Source organism: Euleptes europaea, chromosome 1, assembly GCF_029931775.1.
Source record: "Euleptes europaea isolate rEulEur1 chromosome 1, rEulEur1.hap1, whole genome shotgun sequence".
Taxonomy (NCBI): Eukaryota; Metazoa; Chordata; class Lepidosauria; order Squamata; family Sphaerodactylidae; genus Euleptes; species Euleptes europaea.
This window is the reverse complement of record NC_079312.1, coordinates 4,830,259-4,858,031: the sequence shown is the minus strand read 5'-3', so window position 1 is coordinate 4,858,031 and position 27,773 is coordinate 4,830,259. Positions and strand designations below refer to the sequence as shown.

The 27,773-nt window shown below is 46.5% G+C and overlaps 1 protein-coding gene across 1 annotated transcript; it reads right to left on the bottom strand.

Annotated features, from left to right (window-relative positions):
- LOC130493212 (zinc finger protein 124-like) lies at positions 1–27,297 on the bottom strand. The gene is made up of 6 exons (XM_056866945.1): positions 27,187–27,297; positions 26,874–26,975; positions 6,232–6,352; positions 4,193–4,263; positions 3,840–3,969; positions 1–866 (listed from the first exon to the last, which is right to left on the bottom strand). The coding sequence occupies exons 1-6, from the start codon at positions 27,295–27,297 to the stop codon at positions 1–3; spliced, it is 1,401 nt and encodes a 466-aa protein (XP_056722923.1).
- Between the last annotated feature and the right edge of the window lie 476 nt (positions 27,298–27,773).

The following is a 27,773-nucleotide window of genomic DNA, read 5'->3' as shown; positions in this document are numbered from 1 at the left end:
CTATGAGCATTCAAAACTTTTCTCTCCTGTGTGTGTTCTTAGATGCCTTTGAAGGTGGCTACTGTGATTGAATCTTCTTCCACACTCTGAGCACTCAAATGGTTTCTCCCCTGTGTGGGTTCTTTGATGCTCTTGAAGAGTGCCACTGCTATTGAATCTTTTTCCACACTCTGAGCATTCAAAAGGTTTTTCCCCTGTATGGGTTCTGACATGGCTTTGAAGATTGCTACTGAAACTGAATTTCTTTCCACACACTGAGCATTCAAAAGGTTTCTCCCCAGTGTGGGTTCTGACATGGCTTTGAAGATTGCTACTGAAACTGAATTTTTTCCCACACACTGAGCATTCAAAAGGTTTCTCCTCAGTGTGGGTTTTGAAATGCATTCGAAGACTGCCACTCAGACTGAATCTCTTTCCACATTCCGAGCATTCAAAAGGTTTCTCCCCAGTGTGGGTTCTTTGATGCTCTTGAAGATCGAAAGTGCGATTGAATCTCCTTCCGCACTCAAAGCATTCAAAAGGTTTCTCCTCTGTGTGGTTTCTTTGATGCTGTTGAAGAGTGCCAGTGTAACTGAATCTCTTTCCACACTCAGAGCATTCAAAAGGCTTCTCCCCAGTGTGGGTTCTTTCATGCCGTAGAAGAGTGCCACTGCGACTGAATCTCTTTCCACACTGCGAGCATTCAAAAGGTTTCTCCCCTGTGTGGGTTCTTTGATGCTCTTGAAGATCGCCTCTGCGACTGAATCGCTTTCCACACTCTGAGCATTCAAAAGGTTTCTCCTCTTTGTGGGTTGTTTGATGTATATGAAGATGGCTACTCTGACTGAATCGCTTTCCACACTCTGAGCACTCAAAAGGTTTCTCCCCTGTGTGGATTCTGAAATGTCTTTGAAGTTTGTCACCGAAACTGAATCTCTTTCCACACTCTGAGCATTCAAAAGGTTTCTCTCCTGTGTGTTTTCTTAGATGCCTGTTTAGATGGCCAGTTTGACTGAATCTCTTTCCACACTCTGAGCATTCAAATTGTTTCTTCACTTTATCTGGCAGTAGCTGATGCACTTCCTCATCACCCTCATTCCAGTGATCATCCCCTGCTGGAATGAAAAGAGATCCTGTTAGCACCCACACAAGGAGGTCTGAGCATCCACATGCAAAACATTTCAGCGGCTTTTTCCTGCTGTACATTGAAGGGTACATTAATAGATACTTTAAAGGGACATGAAAGCCTGCTGCATCAGAAAGACTTGGTTTGCAGTCTAACAATGTATATAACTCCTCACCGGAGTGAAATGTAGGATGTGAAGTAAAGGCTGATTTCCGACTGACGGTCTTTCTTCATTCCACGCAATCATAGGGTTTCTCTCCTGAGGGAATTTCTCTTAGAAATAACACTCAGGTTCTTATTGAAGGTTTTTCCAAAGACCACACTTTCATTTTCATTTTCCCTGGAGCGGTTTCTCTGGTTAGCACAAAGGCCTTTGTTCCTTCTTGTTTTGGTTGACCTTTCTTCTTGGACTGGGATTTCATGAAAGCCTCTACCTTGGGACATAATGGGCTTATCCCTCCTCTGGCCTGCATGGCTTCCCTCCTGCCTCTGTGGTGCATCTCCATCCCCAAAGTTTCTTTGGGAGTCATCATTGTTGGCTTTTCTCAAAGACAACCCCTGGAATGCCCCAGCCCTCTCCTCCATATATGCTGCTGGAAAAAAGAAAGATATCCAGTCAGCACTTAACAAAACACCGAGCCACCCAAAAGGCACTGCTCATTAAAGGGTGTGAATTTCCTGTATCAGACCTTCATTCCCCTCCCAAAAATTTCCACTAGTCAAACCTTATCCCCAGCTAGGTCCCCCAAGTGAGTAGCTTTTATATTCTGCCTACCCCTCCACTCCCCATACTCCCCACATGTACTTTTCCCTCATAAAGTGACAAAGAATCATTCCCCCACTGTTCATGTTTGACTTGTCATGAAGCTCTTCTGATTCTCTTCTGTTGATGATTATATAGGTTTTTATACCCTGCTTTTAACACACTAGTCTCACACAATGGCTTACAAATCACATTCCTTCCCCTCCCCCACAACCTTGTCCTCTCCAGGTCTAACAGCTTGTCGCCTACTTGCCTCAAACTGACCTAGCTATGGTGATCCACAGCTAGACTACTGTAATTTGCTCTATGTAATTCATAGAGATTACTCTAAGACATCCTACCTTCACTGCAGACACACAGTATTTTGCTCCTGAGGAAATTGTGAATTTCCTGCATTGTGCAGGGGGTTGGACTAGATGACCCTGGTGGTCCCTTCCAACTCTATGATTCTATGATTCAGACGGTAAGGCTGAGCACTTAGCCAATGTGAAAGCCCTCCTATAGCTGTTTATTTCTAGCAAATAAAGGCTCCTGGTGCAAGAGTGATAGGATGACAAAAATGTCAGTGATCTCGTGTTTTTGCCTGAAAAAGCTTAAGGGTGGCCGGCACATAATGTGCCCCTTTGTCCGAAGTCAACTAATTACAGAGGGGGCAGATCTCTCACCAAGATTTGCAATATAGGTGTTGTGGGCAGACCTAGTGTTGGAGTCCTGAATTATAATTCCTAAGTATTTAAATCAAGTCACCCGTTCCAGCCTTTGTCCATTTATGCTCCACTTCCTATAAATGGGATGTTTATCAAAGGCCATCACTTTTGTTTTTGCGTAATTGATCGTTAAGCGTTCCTTCTCACAGAACACAGCCACCCTTGTGTTCTACTAAGCCCAACTGGGGTCCAAGAAAGAAGCCCGGCATCATCAAGTGTAGTGCTTTATTTATTTGTTCTGTCCACTCATTTCCACCCCCCACCCCCGAGGTACTGGCATTAAAATGCAGAAAAGAGCAACTAAAATGATTAGAGGACTAGAGCAACTGCCCTTTGAGGAGTGGTTAAAATGCTTAGGGCTTTTTAGCTTGGAAAGAAGGCTGCTAAGGGAGACTTGATAGAGGTCTATAAAAGTATGCATGGTTTGGAGAGAGTGGACAGGGAGAAGCTTTTCTCTCTCTCTCATAATACTAAGCGGGAGGGTGAGATTCAAAACTGATAAAAGGAAGTATTTCTTCACACAATACATAGTTAAATTGTGGAACTACCTGCTCCAGGATGTGGTGATGGCTGCCAACTTGGAAGGAGGAGGAGGAGAGGGGTATTCATGGCTGCTAGTTAAAATGGATACTAGTCATGATGCATACCTATTCTCTCTAGTATCAGAGGAGCATGCCTATTATATTAGGTGCTGTGGAACTCAGGCAGGATGGTGCTGCTGCAGTTGTCTTGTTTGGGTGCTTCCTAGAGGCACCTGGCTGGCATAGAATGCTGGACTTGATGGGCCTTGGTCTGATCCAACATGGCTTTTATTATGTTCTTATATTAAGTTCAACAGTAGCCACTGTAGAAACAGCTCTCCCTACAAGGAATTATATTGGCGCCATTTAATTTTGATGATCTTCAACTCAGCGGTATTTAAACTGTTTTAATATCCTTTATGTTGGATTGTATTTTAATGAATTTAAACTTGACGTTAACTGCCCTGATCCCCGCTTTGCCGGGGGAGAGAAGGATATAAATAAAAGCTTATTAATACTATTATTATACTTGTCCCTGGGCCAGCCAGGCTGTTTAGGCCCCTCTATCTGACCATGCTGCATATTGCTTTCGCTGCCACCCCACTATCTCGAGGCTCCCCCAAAAAAGGAACAAACGTATTGCTGTTCAAATTTTGTCACTGAATTTTAATTCCCACAATAGCCCAGTGGCACAATTGTATTGGCAGCAATTTGCTCCTCCAGCACCTATGAAAGTTCCTTACCCAGAGAGGCCATTAAGCTCCCGTAGTTCTCCAGCATGACTTCCCTGTGGAGCGCTCTTTGGTCCGGATCCACCAGGGCCCACTCTGCCTGGGTGAAATACACAGCTACCTTCTCAAAGGAAACCGGGGTCTGAAAGAAAAAGCAGATTCCCTCGTCAGAGATCATGCCAGGCACCAGGTGACACTCTGGAAGGAGGTGTGTGTTCTGGGAGAGTCCAGGATGGAGATCTTGGCATGTGTAACAGTAGTGGAGTTCAGAGCCTCTTGCCTGAGCCCCTTAACAACAATTGCAGGAGAAAAGCCACCCTCAGAAAGGAGGGGGTACCCAGCTGCCCCCCGTTCATCTCCCCTACCTGGACTGGAGGTTCAGCAGCTGTTTCCACACCTCCGCAAAGAGAATGGATCAACAGTGTCTCTTCACTGCCTGCAAGGGAGAGAAAAGTGGAAGAAAGGGTATTATCCTCAACTTCGTTTTGTTTACTCGCGTGAATCGTGCTTCTCTCTCTCTCTCTCTCTCACACACACACACACACGCACACACACGTTCCTAGGGCTGCGAGCCCTATGCGTGCTCAAAAAAATTGTAACACTTTGTAATAAGTTGTGGGAGAGGGGGCTGTAAATTAGAAAAGCACAAGGGGGCTGTAAATTAGCCTTGGGGGACTCTAAATGCTGCTCATACGTTTCAGACTCCCTTGATACTTGAAACTTGTTCTGGGAATGCTGGAGCTCTAAAGCAAGACAGCATTTCTGCCGGATCAGACCAAAGGCCCAGGCAGGCTTTTCTCCCACCAGCTAGGGCCATTGCACATGCCCGAGGAAAATGGGAGGTGGGAGGAAAAGAGGGAGGCGGAAATGACGTAGCATGGCACCTCACTGACGCATCCAGCAAAACAACTACATGTGAATTGAGCACATCTGGAAACTCAGGATAATGTCAATAAGTGTCCAGAGCATCTGACCCACTAATGTCACATCCAGGTTTTCGGCCAGAAGCAATATCAATGTGACGTCACATCCAACCAAGCCCCTCCCCAAAGGTGCTGGGCTATTCCGGCATCCTATTTCTTGTAGTGGCCCATCTGATGCCCTGCTAAGCATCAGCACCAAACACATTTGCCCACTATTCCTGGCCCCTAGCAACTGGTTTTCAGAGCTATGCTGCCCTTCATGTGCAGACTCTGTTTATTCGCAAGATTGAAGAGCTCAGCCGAGTTTTGTCTGCCTTTTCTTCTGAGCCTCCTTGAGTCCCTCTAAAGCAAAAAAGCTGGGATACGAATAATGTAATCAATGTGAGGAACGGCATCTTTGAATTTATCTCCTCTACTGTTGCCAACCTCCAGGTACTTTCAACCTAAACAACAGCACTCCAGCTCAGTACTATTAAACCATTTATGCAATACTAGCAAAAGCTATTTGAAACATCATAAACATAGAAACACAATGAGTGCAATGAACACAAATCTAAAATACTTCCCTATATATATTGTTCTACTTTCGTAAGGTTTTTGATCTTTGTATGTCTGTTGTAGATTTGTGTTTATTGCACTCATTGTTTTTCTATGTATTATGTTTCTAATAGCTTTTTCTAGTATTGCATAACTGGTGCAATAGTACTGAGCCAGAGTGCTGATGTTTAGATTGAACGTTCTGTGTACAGCATAGGTGAATATTTGTGTTAAACCTCCAGGTACTAGCTGGAGATCTCCTGCTATTACAGCTGATCTCCAGGCCTGTTGTGTGGTTGCTGATTTTTGCAGAATTAAAATGACCTGCAATAGAATGCCAGTTCCATACATTTAACTTTTGTTGTGCTGAAAGATGCTGACAATAGCCAGCTCCTAAATAAAAACCCCAATCTCTACTTGGACAGTTGAGCAAAACTGGTGCCTTAACTGGGTAGTCAACCTCCAAATGGAACGTGACATTTCCCCAAAATTAGCACGGGGTGACAGAGATCAGTTCCCCCTGGAGAAAATGGCTGCAATGGAGGGTGGACTCAATAGCATTATAACCCACTGAGCCGCCCCCAGCTCCAAACCCAGCCTTTCTCAGCATCCACCCCCAAACGTCCAGGGATTTGCCCTCTGGGAATTGGCAACCCCGTGAGCACCCTGGCTGAGAAAGATCCCAGCCGTCCTCCCTAACAAGATGTAAAAGCTTATCCCTCAACAACTTACTTCTAAGTAAACCTCCCAGGATCTGGCTGCAGGACTTTTCCCTTGTGCAGCAAACCTTCCCACCCCCACAGGAAAAAAACCCTTTCATCTTTTCCTCTCCCCCACGACTTGTTTGGCCTCTTTAGCAAAAGGCTCCTGTCCATTCAACCCTTTCAGTGCTGCAGAGAAATTGTTAAAAGCTTCCTTTCCTTTCCATCAGGAGCAGTGCTCACACCAGGGGAGGCTGGACTGGTCTTCAGCCGAGCCGCCATCAGAGATGCTTGAGGAGCTCAACAGGGCTGCCACGGCGTTCACGGGGTAACCCATCTGGTTCAGCCATCTCAGAGAATGGCACTGTGGAGTGGGGAGGGGGAGGAGTGTGCCTTTTCTCCCTATGTGGAGTACCCCAACTCTTGAGCCCCCCTCACAGTGGACAATAAGGGTCTCTGCCGCCTTTGTCACAAAGCATCCTTTTGTGTGTGGGGGGGGGAGTCAGTCTCTTTAGGAGCAGATCCTAAAAAATCCATCTGCAGAGCTGATGTGGAGACGAAGGGGCAGAGCCCTGAAAAGCTCATATCATTGACTGGGAGGGGGTGTCCGTCTCCACACCCCCTCCTCCTTTGTCCTTTCCCCCCAAAATAATGCTCTGTGGCTTTCCATCTTCCATGGCTCCTGGAGGGTGAAATGTATGCCCAGGACCCACTTCTGCACACCTAGGATTCCCCCCCCCCCCCCGCAACCCTTTTGGGTGCCCTACAGACAGGAATTGGACCAAAAAGATTACCGAAATGCTGCAGCTCCGTTGAAGTTGGGCGCAAAAGGGGGCTGGGTAAAAGTGGGATGTAGATTAATTTAAAACTGAACCTCATGAAATCATGTGATTTTTCTCTTTACATGAATCCTCGCTGTTTTTTCATCGAATCATTCCAGATTTACTACCAAATTACACATCATGACCATGGCCACAAATCAGGAGCTAAAACTAGACTATGGGGTGTGAGAATGGGGGGGGGGGGCTCCCAGTTCACTGCTCCCCCCTTCCTTTCTCAATGCTTTGGGTCTTGCATAGACAGTGTCTGAACCTACATTCCTCCCCTTCCAAAAAGCCCCTTTCACCTCACCAGACCCCTCCCACACATTCCTGCAGCAGCCCGGAAGATTCAAGCCTTCCTTCTGTAGGGAGGGAGCAGGAAACGCCCCCCCCCGGACACTCATGTGTCCCTCTAGGACTGTGGACACTTCCCCCCCCCCCCAACTGAGCCAGGAAATACACTTCCCTCCTCTTGTCCCCTCTCTGCTCTCTGCTCGGGGCTTTGCCCTCCGGGACGTCCTCTGCAGACTCGGCCCCGTCTGAACGCGCCTCCTTTACATGCCAGGGGTCTCTTTCACATCCTCCCCCCCCCTCTCGAAACAGCCCCTCGCCTGGAAAGAACCTGCTTGTGGGGGGGGGAGGGTCTGACTCCAAACAGTCGCCCTCCCAACACAGCCCCCCTCCTCACCCTGCCTTTCCTTGGCTCGGTGACACCCCCCCCAAAGGAATCAAAAGCCCCCCCCACCCCGGACCCCCCCAGACTCTGCGCTCCTCCCTCCCCCCCAGCCTGCAAACCTGGATCAATCGATGCAGGGAAGGGGCTGCATCTCCCCCCCCGCCCCCCCTTCCAGCCTTATGCAGAAAGGAGGGAGGGAAGAGGAGAGCCGGAGGGAGCCGTTCCCCCGGGGGGGGCTCTCCTTCCAGGATTGGGACCCACCCACTTCTGACCTCGCTTCCCGCCCCCCCTCCCCACCCTCGGGACCCCCCTTGACTCACTCGGCAGGAGCGGCCGTTTTCCGGCCTCAGAACCCCCACAACGGCCGCCGTCCCGCGGGCGGACGGCGGGAAGGACAGGAAGTGGCCGCTCTAGGATTCCGCGCTCGCTGCCCTTCTGTGGTCTCCTTGGCTGAGGATACAAACCCCAGACTGCAGACTTTGCAGTTGCTCGGGGGGGGGGGGGGGAGAGAGAGAGAGAGAGAGCGGCGGGGCCAGGAGGACCGGGAGGGGCAGAGAAGCATCTGGGGGAAGGGGCAGACTCCACTTCCCCGCCCCCACAGCCTTGAATTACCTCTGGCCAGAGAAGCTGTGGCCCTTTCTCTCTCCCCCCCCTCCTTTGAAGCCCCTCCCCGAGCAAGATGCAGCCCACCTGTTCCCTGACACAGATTCACCAGGCTTCCTGGAGCCTCTAAGGCACTGGTTCCCAACCAGGGGTCCATGGACCCCCAGGGGTCCGCGAGAACTAAATTAAGGTCCACGAAACAAAGTTATAAACCCATAATAAATTAATATTTTCAATTAAAAGTTCTCTATTATAAATATATACATTCAAATATTATTCTAAGTTTAATGTTTAACTAACAGTTATGATTAAAGTTTGTTTTCAAATTCTCAGAATTTTTATTTTGAACCTTGGGGTCCCTGCACCGAACAAAAAAGTCCTAGTGGTCCCTGGTCAAAAAAAGGTTGGGAACCACTGCTCTAAGGAGACAGGAGTCCCAGCTCTCTATTCAACCCAGGATGCATTGCCTTGTGCTTCATTATTAGTTGCAATTCAGCTCTCTCTCTTTCTAATCGCCCTCTGAAACCCCTCTGGAGGAGAACCGTGACTCTTAAATCAGCAACTGACTGTCCAGAAAGGTTAAAAAAAAAAAAAACCCCAACCTGGTTTCTCAGTGTTGTGGTTTCTGATGGACTTATGTCCATTCAATCTTTGTTGCAGTGACTGGCCAGTTTGTTCAATGTAGAGGGTGGAAGGCCTGCGGGTGGCCTCAAGAGTGGAGAGAAAGGCGGGGCCAGGGAGGGCGCCTCGGGGCTTAGGCCCCTCCGTCGTTGGCAAGCCCCCCTCTACACTGCAGGGAGTGCCGCGCTCTGGCACTCCCCTTGCCAGCCCGAGAGGAAGGAGGCAGCTCGCTCTCTGCCTCCCCCTCCCCTCCGGGCAGCCTCAAGAGTGGAGAGAAAGGTGCCGCGCGGGGCTTCCTCGTCCGGGCGACGCGCGTCCTTTGGCGCAATGCGAATTAGAGGCTGGGACACTCTGTCACAACCCCTCCCAATCCTAAAAGAAAACTTGGGCTTACCGTACAAATATCGACACGGCGGCCGCTCCCTCCGCTGATTAAAAAAAACCCAATCCCCACAGCAGGCCCACCAGCATCAGCGGCACGCGGTCGCTGCTTCGTCACGCGAGAGCCTCCTGCGCAGACTCTCTCCCGCCCCCTTTTGGTACTGCCATGCTGGTATTCGTCTCGTTCCCCCGCACCCACCCCACCCCGTCTGGACCGACATTCGCGACCTGCGAGCCCGCATGTGGGAAGAGCCGCACTCGGGCCCAAAGAGCCACTTGCGGCTCGGGAGCCTCACTTTGCCGACCCCTGACCCAGTGGAATGTGTGCATCAGCTAAGCAACAGGGGGAAGGGGTTGAGGGGAAATATCTCCATCTGAGGCTTTTTCATCAACAATGCAGAAATACAAAAGATACCTTTAGCAGACCACCACAAGTTTCTAAGGGCACCACATAGATAATGCCTTTAGAATTACAATTTACTAGAGTATTGAAGGGAACAGTTCTGTCCTTGGATGAGTTATGAAAAGTTTGTTTTTGCAGAGAGCGCATACCCAGAGCAGTGACCACACAGGAAATTTCCTTTCGGAATAGTTCTGTTTTCTGCAGCAGAATCACTCAATCTGCTTCAGACCAGCATACTTCTGAGATTTCTAGCTCACCTGAATGCAAATGGGGCAGGGCACAACACTGGGGACCCCAGATAAAAGGTGCCACTGTTTCTATATTATGCCCCTTGCTTGAATGTATGTTCTGTTGTATGTAAGCAAGATCACCATTCTATCAGTGTTCTGTCTCCCCCTTGGGAGTTAATAATGATGATCTTGAGGTGTTTGGAGCCTTGTAAAAGGCCTGTTTGACGAATCCCTAGCAAATAATTGCCTTGTTAGAATGTGAGCCTGTTTACAGAAATCTGCTTCCAGACTGCAGTGGTAGCTCAGTATTTATTGTGAATATGGCAGGTTTCGTTTTAGGTGGTGAGGATGAAAACTATCGCCTGCTAAAAATGAGTTGACACCTGTTGACTTCCTATACATATCAGTCTGTATTGCTGTGCCTGATCTTCTAAACAGTACGTTAAAAAATTCAGACTGGCTTTATCAAGTTGCAATTCAGACTTAATAGTATCGAGTGTAGTATTGATATACTGGCCAAATTGGTGGAGTAGTTCTTCAGAGCCTCTCCAAATGAGGAATACATCATCGAGTTACCTTTTGTATAGGACAGTATATTTTCAAAAGATGTTCTCATTCTGACGAAAAAACTGAATGTTGTGGATGGATCCAAATAATCTCTCCTATCTAGTCTCTCTCGTAATATTTCGATACCCTCGTCCTGTGGAATATTAGTGTACAGGGAAACCACATCCCTGGTGACAAACATAATCTCTTCGTTATGTAATTGTATCTTATTTATGTGGTTCAAAAAATCCATGGTGTCCCTAAGATATAAGCTGGTGGTATGGATCAAAGGTTTTAAAAACAGGTCCAAATACATAGCTAGAGGTTCCAGCACTGATCCACATCCTGTTACTATGGGTCTTCCTGGTACCAGGTTGGTACCCTTGTGTTATCTTGGGAAGTAAATCACGATGGGTAGCCATAGAGTGGGGTTGGAAAGGGCCACAAGGGACATCTAGTCCAACCCCCTACACAATGCAGGAAATTAATTACTACCTCCCCCCCCCAACATCCCCAGTGACCCCTACTCCATGTCCAGAAGATGGCCAAGATGCCCACCCTCTCATGGTCATAGAATCAACACTGCTGACAGATGGCCATCTAACCTCTGCTTAAAAACCTGCAAGGAAGGAGAGCTTATCACCTCCCGAGGAAGACTGTTCCACTGAGGAACTGCTCAGTGCATTCCTGAGCTTTTAGTGGGGGGGAATGCTGCGGCGCCTCCTAACCCGTTTCCCTGGTGCCGAAAACTTTAAAAAAGCCTTTTAAAGGCTTTTTAAATTTTAAATGGTGCTTTTTGCATTATAGAGAATAGTGAGGGGAGCGGAAGCTCGAGCCCTCTCATTCAATGGAGTTTGAGAAATTTCTTTCAAGCTTTGGGGAGGTTGGGGGAGTAGCCCTTGTGCCAGTGGTCCAGAATCAATATCTATGGGGAGATCCTGGAACTGATTGCTTAGCAACAGAGGATCAGAATGACTCCTGGTTTTCCTGCTCCTATGGGTCACATTCTTCCATGCACCTTCCTCCTATCTAGGGCACTCTTCCATTTGTTAAGATACCTTTCTCTCCTGTTGTCCCCTCAAGAGTGCTTCATGCATACTATGTTAGTCTGTCCATATCAGTAGAAAAGAGCAAGAGTCCAGTAGCACCTTAAAGACTAACAAAATTTCTGGCAGGGTATGAGCCTTCAATAGGAGTACCCAGCTTGCTGGAGGTAAAAGGAAGATGACTGGGGAAGGCACTGGCAAACCACCCAATTTAAAAAGTGCCTAGTAAATGCTGGGATGTGATGTCACCCCATGAGTCAGGAATTACCTGGTGCTTGCACTTTTTATGAGCCTTCATTAGCCACAGCTAATGTCTTCAGTTACAGCTAGACTGTGACCCCATCTCTCCTTAAGCAGAGAAGAGTGAATTAGACACACAATGACAATGCAGATGTCCAAAGCAAGTAAATGACATTAGCAGGTGTGATTGGATTAGGTGTGATAATGTAGAGAGGTAGTAGGCGAGGAGAAATTAGCATTGGTAATCAGACAGGAATCCCAGCTCTCTATTCAGTCCAGGACACATTGTCTTGAGCTTCATTATGAGTTGTAATTCAGCTATCGGTCTGAAACCCCTTAGTAGGAGAACTGCTACTCTTAAATCAGCATGGAATGGTCAACATGCATCAAAATCTGAGGGTGGGGTAGAATAGAATAGAATCATAGAGTTGGAAGGGACCATCAGGGTCACCTAGTCCAACCCCCTGTATATTGCAGGAAATTCACTACTACAGGATTTGTGGGGGGAGCATAAAGGCCATCCAATAGAATGTCATGGCAGTCATGGGATTAGAGAGGGGGGCTCTTATGTTTTAAAAATCGGTAAAATGACAGAAAGCAAAGAGTAGGAATCAATGGACACTTCTCGCAATGAAGGGAAGTCAACAGTGGGGGTCCCACAAGGATCAGTACTGGGGTGAGCAGAGTAGTAGCCAAGATTGCAGATGACACAAAATTATTCAGAATGGTGAACACCAAGGATGACAGTGAAGAGCTCCAGGAGCTCCACAGGTTTGGTGAGTGGGCTGATGTGTGCAGCTGAGCTGGAATGCAGGAGTATACCTGGCAGCAATTCAGTCCACACCAGTACTGCTATGTACAATTTATTTACAGTATTTACACAGTCCAGAATGCAGTTTTCCCCGACAAATTGCTCCGCCATACATCAACAATTCCACCACTACACATCTGCACGTATTTCATGCACGTATATTTACAGTCATACAGTTGACCAATCACATACATTTGCTGTGTCACTGTGAGTTATACTGGAAGTTCCCTTTACAGGCCATTCAAGCCGGTCCAGGCTGGCTTAGTCACATGACACTAGCTGTCAACTAGATCAGTCTATTGTTCAAACTGCTGACTAGTTACACATATTTACATGCTGTCATGCCTCCCTAGTCAAAGTTTGACATACATAGTTCTTTTCTCAGGAACTGAAACCTCTCAGCAGATAAACATTTGGTAAAAATATCTGCTACATTTTTATCAGTGTTATAATGCTGCAAAGTTACAAACGCTTTGCTCACAGCATCACGCACATTTTGATATCTTATGTTAATGTGTTTACTTCTGGTACGCACATCTTGATCCTGTGCTAACTGCTGTGCTGCAGTGTTATCACACATTATCAGTATTGGTATTTTATAGTTCACATTTAAATCATTTAGCAATTGCATACACCATTCAGTTTAAATTATGTAGTCACTCAAAGCTGAATACTCTGCTTCACACGAACTTGTGGCCACATGAGTCTGTTTGATAGACTTCCATTGTACCAATGCTCCCAATATATACAGTCCACACTCTGATCTTGATTTCCCATCAATGTATTCTCCCCAAATCACTGTAACCTTTTAATGCTGTTTCTTTATCTGCCTTCAGCATCAGTTTATGTGACATTGTCCCCTTTAAATATCGGAGAACTCTTTTCGCCGCTACCCAGTCCTTTTGGTAAGGACAAGCTAGTTTTCTACACAACCAGTGTATATTGGTTCTTGTAGATTATCCAGGCTGTGTAACTGGGGTCTTGGTATTTTCTTTCCTGACGTTTCGCCAGCAGCTGTGGCAGGAATCTTCAGAGGAATAACACTGAAGGACAGTGTCAGAGAGACACTGTCCTTCAGTGTTACTCCTCTGAAGATGCCTGCCACAGCTGCTGGTGAAACGTCAGGAAAGAAAATACCAAGACCACGGTCACACAGCCCAGATAGCCTATAAGAACCGATGAACTCTGACCGTGAAAGCCTTCGACAATATTTTGAACCAGTGTATAGCTATACATATATCAGGCCTTGTCCAACAACATATATACAGTAGTGACCCTACTAATGATTGATATAATTGCTTTTGTTGGAACAATTCACCATCTGGCTCTCTGTTATAGCTAGTTGTCATTGGGGTTGTCACTTTATGAGCTTCACTCATGCCATATTTGGTCAGTAATTCCTTGATTTTTGTTTCTTGGTTCAATTCAAACCAACCATTTGCATTTCTGGTTACATGCACTCCCAGGTAGTTTTGAATTGGCCCCGGATGCTTCATTTTAAATGTCTCCTGTATAATTTTCTCAAACCATTTCAATTGTTCCTTGGTATGGATTAGACACACATCATCAACAAAAACAAGTAAATAACAGGTTTGATTACATATTTCTATACTGTACAGACAAGGATCTGACACACTCTGTTTAAATCCTTTCCGTGTCAAAGCATCTTGCAGACATATGTTCCAAGCAAGTCCTGATTGTTTTAAACCATACAATGCCTTGTGCAATCTCAGCACTGTTTGAGTATTCTGACATTTGAACCCTGGAATCTGCTCTAGATACAGCTCTTCCTCTATGGGTGCATTTAAATAAGCTGTGTCAAAATCGAAATGATTCACAAACATTCCTTCTGCTCCTGCCTTGGTCAATGCTATTCGAATCGTCTCCATGCGTATTGTGGGTGCATACGACTCATAATAATCCTGCCCTTCAATTTGCGAAAAACCCCTCACTACAAGTCTTGCCTTACATTTAACATTTCCATCTGGCAGGTTTTTAAGCTTATACAACCAACGACATCCTATTGCCTTTCTATCTGTTGGCAACTCAGATAAAGAAAACACTTTGTTAGACACCAATGAGTTATATTCCACCTCCACAACTTTTAGCCAAGCATTTTTTTAAATTCAGTATCCAATGTTAACACCTCATTGTAATTATTTGGCACCATTACAAACACATGATTTGCTACCACGCCATACCTCTGAGGTGGGATACCTTTAGTTGATCTAGAGGATACTCTAGGTACTTCCCTCTGATCTGTGCTTAGGTCTGTACTTTGTACACTCTCAGAATATACCTCCTGTTTTACCTCTGGCATATTATCTGTTTCACTATGCATAGGCAATAACACAGTAGATGGTAATTCATTTGCATGTATCTTGGTCCAGTTGGCATCCTCACAGAAATCAGCTGAACGACTAAAACTCAGCGCATTGTAATTATCAGCAAATCTGTAAGCTTTCATTCCTGTCTGATATCCCAAGAACGTTAATTTCTTAGCCTTGGCACCACCTTTTCTACGTTGCTTCAATGGAATATTTAGGCATGCCTTGGTACCCAAAATTCTGATGTGATCCAAACTTGGATTTTTCCCATACAAGGCTTTATAGGGGATATTATTTGTTGCACTGGTCCAAACTCTGTTCAATATATAGCAAGCATTTTTGGCTGCTTCTGCCCAAAACACCATAGACATTTCTGCATCTGCTAACATTGATTTAATCATTGTTTGTAGAATTCCAGCCTTTCTTTCCGCCACTCCATTCTCCTGTGGCATGGCCACATTTGCAACTCTATGCTCTATTCCTTGGATCTTGAACCATTTAGCCAATTCACTAGACATGTACTCACCACCACCAAAATCACTTTGGATTTTACAAATACTGTGCCCTATTTGTCTTTGCACATTCTTTGCCCACATTTTTATTGTTTCACACACCTCTGACTTCTTTACTAGTGAGTACACCCATGAAAACCTTGTGGCATCATCAACCAATACAAGTAAAAAACTTTTTTTAGATAAGCTATTTGGGAACGGACCCACTAAATTGGTGTGTACGGTGTGGTTCTTTGCCACTGGATGTGCTTTTGATTTGCTCTGTTTACACACATCACAGTCTAGATATGACTTACACCCTTCCACCTTCTCTTTGCCTAACAGGGCAAGAGTTTTATTTAAGGTGCCCCAGCTTACATGTGCTAATCGGCGATGTAATAAATGGATACATTTGTGATGTGGACTCTCATTAACAACAGCTTGTGCTTTCACTGACCTGTTCTCAAGCACATATACACTGTTCGTCAGTTTTCCAACTGCCATCACCTTGTTCTCTTTAAGAATATTGCAGCTCTTATCCTTAAACATTACACTGAACCCAGCTGCATCTAGCACACTTATACTAAGCAAGTTGGTCTCAAGAGAGGGTACACAGAGAACATTAACAAAACAATAGTTCAAACATTCAAACTTCACACTCCCTTGGCATGTGACAGTTGTAGAACGTCCATCTGCTAAACTTACATGTCCTAAAGACGATTGCTGTGAGTTCATTAAAAGTTTCTTATCATTGACAAAAATAGTTGAAGCACCAGGGTCAATAATCCATGTCTCTTGCTTGTTGTCTGCTGCCAATCTCACCAATGTTGCTTGCTGGTTGTAGTTAAATGAAGATTTCTTCCCTCCTCTGCCTTTTTTTATTTGCCGTACAAAATTTTTTCAAGTGATCTGTAGATCCACAGTTGAAACATCTCCTTACGCATAGTGCTATATTTTCCAGTTTACAGGTTTCAACGACCTTGGGCTTGCAGCTCCTGTGGTAACTTGTTAGCCAAATTGCCCTTCAACTTGGGGAAATTAGAAAGCAAGATGGCAAATTACAATATTTATTTTTATAGCGGTATCGCAACCTTTGTCTACCAGAGCCCGTAACTGTGACCTTTAAATAAAGACAGAATCAATAGATTTCTAATTAAAAGTGTTTATGTCTTTTTCATCCAAGTCAATGTCGCATACACTCATACAGAGAAATCTAGGAAGTTAAAGAGAGGAGTACAAGCAGAACCTGGCCCTAACTTTCTCCCCTCTCCCAAAAGCCCCTTTCAGCTCACCAGATCCCTCCCAGCCATTCCTGCAGCACCCTGGAAAACTCAAACCTTCTTTCTGTAAGGAGGGAGCAGGAAATGCCCCCCTTGTGTGCCTTTCCAGGACTGTGGACTTTCCCCCTTAAACTATTCTGGGGCATCCTGTCCTCCCACCATCCGAGCCAGGAAATAAACTGCTTTTTGTTTCAATGGGCTCAAAGATTGAAACATTCTAGCATCTCCCATGCAGGAATGAATGTGAATTTTTTGGGCACCGGAAGAACCAATGCCCTCCTCCGGAGGAAGAGCCTCCTCTGGTCCCCGGGGAGCTCTCTGCTGGGGGTGTTGCCCTCTGCAGCCTCCACCCTTCTGAATGTGCCTCATTCCCAAACACATGGAATGCCAGGAGTCCCTGATTCCTTCCCTCTCGCCGTGCTTCTCTTGAAGCAGCCCCTCTGCCGAGGGTCTGACTCAACCCCCCCAAATCCAGCTCTCTCTTCACCCAGCCTTTCCTTGACTCGCAGCCCCCACCCCTCATAAGAGGGCCCACCCACACCCTCCCCGGCCCCTTCCTCCCTCCCTCCCACCCACCCACCCTGCAAATCTGGATCACTCACGAGGCCTCTGCAATGCAGGGAAGGGGCTGCATCTCTCTCCCCCCCATCCCCATCCCTTTGCAGAGAGGATGGGGGAAGAGGCGCGCAAGACGGAGAAGCCCCCGAGGCTCTTCAGAGGGGGCTCTCCTGGATTGGGGACCCGCCTCTGACCTCCCTGGCTTTTCCCCCCCACCACACCCCACATTCCCCAGCCTTGCCCCCTCCCCGACCCCCCTCCCCAGATCCCCCCTTGACTCACTCGGAAGGAGCTGCAGGACGAGAGCGACAAAGGCCGCGATTCCCACGTTGGGCAGGCAGGAAGGAGATGGGCTTTTCCCCTACCCGCTTCCCCGGCGGCCCCTCTAGGAAGTGGGATTTGCTGGCCTCGGTTTCTGCGGGGTGGAGACAGCCGGCAGAGGGAGCCCCCCGCCCACTCTGCAAGACGGGCTTTGCATTGGCTTGGCTTGGCTTGGGTTGATTGCTTGTGGAGCCAGAAACATTTGGGGGAACAACTGGGGAACCTGGAGACACCCCCCCACTGGAAGCCTTTCCCCAAGCAGGATCCAGCCCCCCTGTTCCCTGGCTCAGATTCACTGGGCTTCGTGGGAGCCTTGAAGGAGAAGGGGAGCTGGCAAGCAGAGGCCCCCTTTCGGGTCTCTTGAAAAAAAAATCAGGCCCATTTAACCCGAACCTGAAATTTACCTGAAAAAATACACAGTCCTAGAAGCAACCAGAACTGTACAGAACACTGTAAGGTTGGTCTTGTCACAGTCTCTGACATAATTATGGTATTCTGTGAACATGTGCAGAATTAATTCCATATAGAGCTTAAACACATCATGCAAACTGAGCCACTGCAGAGGTTTGTGTAATGCATAATGAAAGTCTGTGTAATGCTGACAGGCTGACAGAATTCTCTCAAGGTCAGCTCTATCAAGAGCTAACTAATTATGTCACTCTCCTTGAAGAGGACGAGCAGAGCACCTTTCCTTATCTATCAATAAGATGTGACCAAAATCACCTTTCTGACTCAGTTGCCAGATGTCAGAATCTCAAAAGCAGAACACTTTTGCCCTTCTCAAGGTCTCAAGATATCTTAATGTACTAAGAATGCATTAATAGCTTAAACTGTGCTTTTTATAGCTCAAAGGCATTAAAGTTCTTTCAAAGATATGAGTAATACGCTTTTTGTAATCTCGCTCAAGGATATGTAATTGACAAATGTAAACAATGTCACTTTGCAGGTGACAAAGTAAACTATAATTGTGTTTTATGAGTTATATAGTTACTAAGTAGTCTCATTTATTGTGTATTGTCCTATTGAAGAGGTTGGTATAAAAATTATGTATATAATGTGATCATGAAACTCAGAAATAAGTGTTTATACTTTAAGTAATGGACTGAAAGGAAAGGAAGTCCAAATATGGTCATGAAGACATGAGCAGCTGCTACTAAAACATTATTGCACTGCTCATCATATCAGACAAAGGGAATAAAAGGTAACCCTCTTGACGGATAAGAAAGAGGATTTCTCTTTACTCTTAATGAGTTTAGAAATGGTATAAATAAAGCCACAGTACAGCCAGTACTTCAGAGTGTTATTGCTGGCAGACTGCAGCTGTCTGAAGTAACATTTCTCCATCTCAGAGGCCTGAGATGTAAAACATTGAGACTCTGATCCTTGCGTGGACACAGTTCTCTGAGGTATCTTGAAGTATCAAGGATATTTCAACATATCTTACTTACAGTCTTCTTGTGAGACTGCTCTATTCCTAGAAGAGGATAGAGACCCTTAGAATTCCTATCCTTTGAATGGGAACCTAAGTGCAGTGATCTTTCCATATATTGGAACACTGAGAGTCCATTGGATTTATGGATTCTTACAAACTAAACCTATTTGGCTTACCAATGCTAAAGAACATCCTGAACACAGGGCTAATAGCTAGACCTCTGAGATAGTGTCAGAAGGTCCTCTACTTAACAGAGGGACTTCTGAACCTCCTCAGAGCAAGAGACCAGAGATGTTCCTGAAGGGAAAGGAGATTTTCTTACTCTGTGAGATATGCACAATGCCGATACATTGTTCAGCGCATACACAGATTGGCACAGCCAAAGAGACTTTAAACAGCTTTAAGCTAGCACATAGTATTTATATATTCAGCATTGCTGTCTAAAACTAGAAAGAATATGCATAGCATGTACATAGACAATGCCTGATCTTAATGATGATCAGTTAAGAATATTAATAGAAGTCTTTAAAGGATTCAAGACTTAGAAAAAACAGATACTCTGGGATAACTTCATATGTTCTCATAAGACCTTAGATTCTTAGAGGACTACAGATGACACAGCAAGGTATAGTATGTCTTCTATACTGAAATATGATGTTTTGTATGATTTAAGTTAGGATGCTTCTAACCAAATCTTTCTCCAAAGAATTAACCATATTTTGACAGGATTTCTGTAACCTTCTATTCTGAATGAAAGTGCATTGCACTAAGGATACTTTATGAGTATATTCTGACTAAGATACTCCTTTATGGAGGCATAGAGAGTGTGAATGATTACTTGCTACATAAACATGTTTAAGACTAATGATGTCTAGCCTTATATGATATTTTAAGGCTTTGCAACCAAAAAGCATATATTATATAATGTAAATAAATGTGTTTTTTATACTTCTACTCTTGTCCAGTATTATAAATTTATTGGCGTGTTCAAGAGATGTTCTAGGAACCATAACAAGTTTCTAGGAACCGTTGATTCCGGTCTAGTGGTGTCTCACTGAATAAGAGAACATATCCCTTCTCAGGAAGGGGTCCTTTCTAAGAGTGTAGGCACTTAACGGCCCGAACCGCAACAGTCTCACCATAGATTTGTATATTAGCAGTAGGATAGCATCAGTTTTATTCTCTATGTCCTAATTATGGCCAAGGCTGCCCAGCATAAGGGATTTTGCCCCCTTCCGCACCCTGCCACTCTAAACCCCTCCAGGATCCCCCAGCTTCTTGAGCCTATATCCTCCAGCACGTCTGCAAACAAAGCTGGATCCCAAAAGGAGGAGGTTGGAGAACTTGGGTATTTCTCTCCTCCTTTTTGTATCCTCTCTAGGAACCACATTTCTGCCTGCTTCTTAACCTCTGATTAGCTCTTGTGGACAGAGAAAGAAGGAAAACATTACATGTGTATTTTAAGCCCCAACCTGGCCAAGAAAACCTGCTTTCTAATCCAGATGTTGCTCAGTGGGGATGGCAAGACACTTTTGTTTGAGAGGTAGCTGCCACCAATATTTGTTTCATTCTCTCCCACTCCTCTTCCCAGTGTATTTATCCCTCTTCTCCCTTCCACTTGCACTTCCTCTGGTCTTTGCCTTTGCCTCCTGCAGAAGCCATTTTGGAGTCACACCCAGCATGCTATATCAGAATCAGGATCAAAGGACCATGCCTATTAAATTAGGTGCTGTGAAACAGGCAGGATGCTGCTGCAGTCGTCTTGTTTGTGGGCTTCCTAAAGGCATCTGGTTGGCCACTGTGTGAACAGACTGCTGGACTTGATGGATCTTGGTCTGATCCAGCATGGCCTTTCTTATGTTCTTATTTTTAATTCCCAAAGATTCCCCCAGGCTCAAAAAGGAGGGGGAACCACTGCTCTAAGCTATCCAGACAAGTGAACACATTAACTAAGACAGGAATGTCTCAGCACTGTTACTTGTAGTTGCTGTACAGCCCCCAAATGGCAACCAACTTCTTACAAGAACAGCATTCATTACAATTTCAAAACTGCAAAACAGACTAAATATTGTATTGGCAAAGGCACCCGTTCGCTATTAATTTTAGGAAACAAGAACTCTTTAGAAATGGAAATGTTTAAGCAGGAAATTTAAGTACTGTGAAATTTTCTCTCTCCATATCTCTGTTAACCTTGAACAGTGCAGTCCAAAGGAACATAGAACATAGTGGCTTGGTCTTTCTTCCAGCTTTGGGGTAGGCTCCTGTTTGAAGGAAGGAGAGGACACAGGAAAGAGATCCCATCCAATGCTTCAAAGAGCCTCACATTTGAGACCTGAACACAGACGCCAGCAGTGACACCGCTTGGACTCTCAAAGTTCACCAGAACATTCCAAAGAGGATAAGCGAGAGCTCTTTGGGATACTATGGCAAATGTCAAGCAGGGTCCCCTAGTCCCATTTCTGGAACCCATCAGCCAGATAGGGCTTGGACCACCAGAGGATTATGCCCCTGATTACCATCTTGGCTTCTTGGCATAGAAGGATACTACCATCCACCATATTAATCGAGAGTCAACAGGGAAAAAAACATTCAGCTTTTTAAGGCAAAAGTAAATATTAAATACATACTGTAAGATAGCAAAGCTTTTGACTGTGTGGATCATGAAAAGCTATGGCTGGTTTTAAAGGAAATGGGTGTGCCACTACATCTAATTGTTTTAATGCGCAACCTATACTCTGGACAAGAGGGCACAGTTAGAACAGAATATGGAGAAACAGAATGGTTTCCAATTGGCAAAGGTGTCAGACAAGGATGTATTTTATCTCCCTATCTCTTCAATCTATATGCAGAACATATAATTAGGAAAGCTGGATTAGATTTAGATGAAGGTGGAGTGAAAATTGGAGGGAGGAACATTAATAATTTGAGATACGCTGATGACACTACATTATTGGCAGAAAATAGTGAAGATTTGAAACGACTACTGCTAAAAGTTGAAAGAGAAAGTGCCAAAGCAGGACTATATCTGAACATCAAGCAAACAAAAGTAATGACTACAGGAGAATTACACAACTTTAAGGCTGACAATGAGGAAATTGAAATTGTTCAAGACTTTCTATTCCTTGGCTCCACCATCAACCAAAAGGGAGACTGCAGCCAAGAAATCAGAAGGAGATTGAGACTGGGAAGGGCAGCCATGAAGGAGCTAGAAAAGATTTTGAAGTGTAAGGATGTGTCACTGGCCACCAAGACTAGATTAATTCATGCCATCGTATTCCCTATTACTATGTATGGGTGTGAAAGCTGGACAGTGAAGAGAGCTGATAGGAAGAACATAGATTCCTTTGAAATGTTGTGTTAGAGGAGAATGTTACGGATTCAGTGGACTGCAAAAAAACCCCCAAATCAATGGGTTCTAGATCAAATCAAGCCTGAACTGACCCTAGAAGCTAAAATGACTACACTGAGGCTATCGTATTTTGGTCACGTCATGAGATGACAAGAGTCACTGGAAAAGACAGTCATGCTAGGAAATGTTGAGGGCAGCAGGAAAAGAGGAAGACCCAACAAGAGATGGATTGACTCAATAAAAGAAGCCACAGCCTTCAATTTGCAAGATCTGAGCAAGGCTGTCAAAGATAGGACATTTTGGAGGACTTTCATTCATAGGGTCGCCATGAGTCGGAAGCAACTTGACGGCACTTAACACACACACACACACACACACAAGATAGCAAATTAAAGTCACAATTAAAATAGCCATAAAACCACTAGGTTTTTAAGTAGGCACTGAATGAATATTAGTATCTCAAATTTCCAATGCAACCATGATCTAATGGAGAAGATCAATGTAGGGATTTAAACGAGGGAGAGCAAACAGCAGAGGCCCACCTGGGAGGGACGGATCTAACAGAGACAAAGGTGAGCGGCTTCAGGTGTCTATGTACCAATGCCCAAAGCTTGGCCGATAGGAAGAGCTTGAGCTTCTAATGCAGTCAGAGGGATAAGATTTAGTGTGCACTGCAGAAACTTGGTGGAATGATTCCCATGACTGGAATGTAGTAGTGGATGGATATGAGTTGTTCCAAGAACTGAAAATGTCGAAGAGGTGGCGGAGTGGCGCTGTATGTGATGAGAGGGATTGCTTGTCAAGAAAAACTAGAAGAAGAGGAAGACAGCCCAGTGGAAAGTATCTGGGTGAGGATAAGAAGAGGACAAATAGTATTGTGGTTGGACTGTGCTACAGACTTCCAGCCAGGGTGAGGAGGTGGATGCTGCCCTCCATGAGCAGCTTGACAGGGTATCCAAACAACAAGAGCTGGTAGTGATGGGTGATTTCAATTTCATTGATGTGTACTGGGAGACAAACTCTGCAAAGCAACCATTGTTACACAAGTTTCTTACCTGCCTGGCGGAAAACTTTTTTCATCAAATGGTGGAGGTAGCTACGAGGGGCTCAGCCATACTTGATTTAATATTGACCAACAGGCAAGAGATGGTAGATGAGATGAAGGTGGTGGGTACCTTAGGGGGAAGTGATCATGTTCTCCTAGAATTAGTTTGTTGTGGGGGACCAAGGAAGTTCATAGCCACACACATCTGTAAGATTTTGGTAGGGCAGATTTGAATAAACTCAGAGGCCTGTTGAGAATCATTCCATGCGCAAGACTGCTGGAAGGGAAAGGAGCATATGAAGGATGGGCTCTCCTAAAACATGAGCTCTTGCAACCTCAAGCCCTCACTATTCCAACAAGAAGGAAACATGGTAGGGGATCCAAGAAGCCAATGTGGATCAACACAAAGCTCAAAGTGAGCTGAGGCTGGCCAGGGAGGCATGCTACAACAAGAAAAGTTTCTTTAGATATGTAAGGAGCAAATGCAAGGGAAAAGAGGTGATAGGTCTACTGTTAGGTGAAAATGGAGAGTCTGACAGAGGACAGAAAGCAGAAAGGCTCATTGCCTATTTTGCCTCAGTTTTCCCCCGGAAAAAGAGAACAAGCTCATCTAGAGATAATAAGCCATGCACGGTGTCCTGGCTGCTGGTTGACATGAACAGAGATGTAGCTGAGATGCACCTGGCTGCATTGGGTGAGTACAAGTCCCCTGGGCCGGATGGTATTCACCCAAGAGTGCTCAAAGAACTTTCTAGGGAGCTTGCAAAGACTGTGTCCATCATGGGAAGGGGCTCTGGCTCAGTGGTAGAGCATCTCCTTGGCATGCAGAAGGTCCCAGGTTCAATCCCTGGCATCTCCAGTTAAAGGGACTGGGCAAGTAGGTGATGTGAAAGACCTCTGCCTGATACCCTGAAGAGCCGCTGCTGGTCTGAGCAGAGAATATTGACTTTGACCAAGGGTCTGAGTCAGTGTAAGGCAGCTTCGTGTGTTCATGTGTATCTTCCAGACCTCTTGGAGGATGGGAGATGTGCCATAAGACTGGAGGAGGACGAATGGCATGCCTATTTTGAAAAGAGGATGACCTAGGAAACTACAGGCCAGTCAGTTTGACCTCTATCTCAGGGAAGATACCGGAGCAGATATTAAAGAGATCAACCTGCAAGCATCTGAAGGACAACTTGGTGATCTGGGGAAGTCAGCATGGATTTGTCCCCAACAGGTCCTGCCAGACCAATCGGGTTTCCTTCTTTGATCAAATGAGAAGCTTACTGGATGGAGGGAAAGTGGTTAATGTTGTTTACCTGGATTTCGGTAAGACTTTTAACAAGTTTCCCCATGATGCTTTGATGGGTAAACTAACTGACTGTGGACTAGGATAGTTAGGTGGATTGGGAACTGGTTGGAGAACCATACTCAAAGAGTAGTTGTCAGAGGCATTTCATCTGAATGGCGAGAGGTGTCCAGTGGGATGCCACAAGGTTTGGTTCTGGGCCCAGTACTTTTCAATATTTTTATAAATGATCTGGATGAGGGTGTGGAGGGGCTACTCATTAATTTGCAGGTGACACCAAATTCACAGCAGCAGCAAACACACCAGAAGATAAAGATAGAATTCAATGAGATCTGAACACACAATGGGCGGATATGAACAAGATGCAGTTCAACAAGGATAAGTGCCGAGTTCTACATCTGGGTGACAAAAATGACGGACAAGCATACTGGAATGGGGATACACTTCTAGGTAGCACTGTGTGTGAACAAGATCTTGGGGTATGGGTGGACCATAAGTTAAATATGAGCAGTAGGGCTGTCGATTCGGTTCGTCCGAACCGAACAAACAGCTGAATTTCCCCCGATTCGGCAAGTTTTAGTTAGGGACGAACCGAACTCAAAAAAGGCGGGAAAACGGGGAGCTGAATTTGGCAAGTTCGGTGAATAAATTCAGCAAATTCGGGGTTTGGCGGCGGCGCAGGCACAGCAGCTTAACCGTCAGTTGGTAAGCAGCATTCTGCCGAGGCCAATAGGTGGCCAAGCTTGGTCTTCTGGCCAATCAGACCAGGGATTCTCACTTTTGAAAGGGCCAGGAGAAGAGTATAAAAATTCCTGCCCCTTCCGTCCCGCCTTCCATTGCCTTCCATTGCGGTGGTGGTGCGGGCGAGAGATCCAGCCAAGTCCAGCCAGCGGAATTGGTTTGAGGGTGTTTGGGGGTCTTTTGGTTTGAGGGTGCTTGGTTTGCTTGGGTCCACTCTAGCCGAGCCCCGCGGCGTTGGTTTCAGAGGGGCGCGGCATTGTGAGGGGCCTGCGCCTACCGCCGCTGCTCGGCAGGAGCGTCTAGTGGGTTTTAACCCCCCCTTCCCCATGCTTGGGGGTCCAGTCCAGCCGAACCCAGCTGGGCTGGTTTGAGAAGGGGCAACCCGGGCAAAGTGCGGTGCAGTGAGTGGACTGTGCCTGCCGCCGCTAGGCAAGAGCGCCCAGTGGGTTGACTTTTATTCCCCCCCTTCCCCATGCTTGAGGGTCCACTCTGGCCAAGCCCAGCGGCGCTGGTTTGAGAAGGGGCAAGGGGCCTATTCCCATTCCGCCGAGGGGGTTGTGTGCCCACTCGCCTCTCATTTGTGTGTCCCTTCTCCAGTTTTTTTCCCTGGCCACCCTTGCCTGGGGTGTGTCAGCTCGCCTCTCTCTATCCCTGGTTTGAAGGGTGGGCTTCAGCTGTGTGTCCTCCTCACTGGATTTCTGGCATTAATAAGATTGTTTAGGCTCCGTCTGGCCTAGGGCCCTCGCAATAAAAACTAAAGCTCTAGGGCCGGTCAGCTTCTCAAAAGACTAGGGCCTTCTAGGATTTTAAAAGCAGCAAGGGATCTTTTAAGTAGATCATAACTAGGTGAAACGGTTGTTGGGTAGATCCTAGCCTGTCTTGTGGACGGCTGTGCTACTAGATATAGTCGAAGGTGAGGGAGTAGTGCTCATCCTTGCAGGGAGAACATTCCTCCTAGTTCCTGAGGGAACCATTGTTGGAGTGCAGAATTAGATTGGGTTTAACTTATCCCAGCCATTACCTCCCCCTGTTAAAAAGGTTTACAAATCCATCTCCAGGGTCAGGCAGGACTCTCTAGACTAGGTTCCCCAGGTACTGAATCTAACATTTCAGCAGCTATTTAGGTTAGGTTAGGTTAGGTTAAGTTAAGTTAGGGCCGGGCCACTTGTTAATAGTTAGTTTTTTGGGGGGAGGGTACATAAAAAGTGGTCAGGTGAGGGACAGGTAGCTAGTCAGTTAACCTTCCCAACAATACACTAGTTAGCTAGAGTTTGGCCCAGGGGAACAATGAGTGGCAGGCGTGCAGGAAAGAGGGGCCCCGGGGGGAAAGCGAAGGAGAAGACTAGAGGGGTGGAGGGGAGGGGGAGGGGGAGGGCTTCGGCTCACCCCCGACTTGCACAGGGATCAGCTGTAGCGGTGCCCTCCGGGATCCAGCGGCGGATCCTCTTTACCAAGGGCGCCTCTGGAGTTGCCACCCCTGCACAGGTGATGACAGATGCTGCTGGCATTGGGTGGGGGACTGCTGCTGCTGTTCAGACTGTCCCTCCTCCTGTTCCTCCTGATGCTACTGTTGTGGAGCCTGTCCTGCAGCAGCGGGAGGAGGAGGAGGGGGGCAGTCTGGGGAGGAAGTGGGGTTGAGCTTCTTTGACATGGATGCATTGTCATATCTCACCCCCACTTCAAGAAAGGTGGCGGAGGAGTTTGCACGGTCGCTGAACAGCCCGTCGACTTTGCCTGCTTCTCCACTCCCCAGCAGCAGTTCTACCACAAGGGACTGGGAGGAGAGGGTGGAGGAGGTGCAAGAGGAAGAGATGGCGGAGGTGCAGGTGTGCCTGCCATCTCAAACCCTTCCCCTGCTGCCACCTCCCCCCGGATTCCCTAGACACGATGTGTCTGCCCCAAGCACCTCCAGGCAGGTTGCTCCTGTGGCAACCGCAGTGGCCAAGCCATATGGAAGCCAATTCAAATCCCCAGCCTGGAGGCACTTCCAGGTGGCAGAGGATGATCCACGACTCGCTCAGTGCAAGCTCTGCAGGACGCTGGTCAGTCGAGGGAAAGATGTCCATCATCTCTTGACCTCCGCACTCCGGAACCATCTCCAGAAGCGGTGCTGCTCCAGGGGGAGAGAGAGGCTGGTTCTTCGTTGGCCAGGGGGCCAGGAGCCAGTACACCGCCATTGTCAGGTGCTCTCCTCGACGTTGCACCCCGTGCATCGACCAAAGTAGAAAAGGCACGCCAAACCACTCTGAACGAGATGTTTGGTGGGAAGGGTGGCGCCAATAGGATGCTGAGAGGTGGGGTTAGGGCAGCCACAAGAAAGGCGACTTGTCTAATCAGCGAGATGGTTGCCATGGACGATGCTCCCTATGTTGTGGTAGAGAAGGTTGGCTTCCAGAGGCTGATCCAATTCCTGGCGCCCTGGTACAAGTTCCCAGTTCGCTCCACGATGGCGGAATCCATTGTGCCATCGTTGTACCGGACCTCCAGGGCAGATGTGAGGGCATAGCTGTCCCGCGCTGCCGCGAGGACTATGCACTTCACATCCGACATTTGAACAAGCTGTAATGCGGAA

Bases quoted from the DNA above. Each gene is read 5' to 3' on its own strand.
- LOC130493212 (XM_056866945.1), bottom strand. From the start codon at position 27,297: ATGGTTCCGGAGTGCGGAGGTCAAGAGATGATGGACATCTTTCCCTCG. The intron at 4,264-6,231 runs GTGAGCACTGCT...TCTCCCTTGCAG, and splicing joins CCAGTCCAGCCTCCCCTGGT to GCAGTGAAGAGACACTGTTG. The intron at 3,970-4,192 runs GTAGGGGAGATG...TTTTTCTTTCAG, and splicing joins CTGCTGAACCTCCAGTCCAG to ACCCCGGTTTCCTTTGAGAA.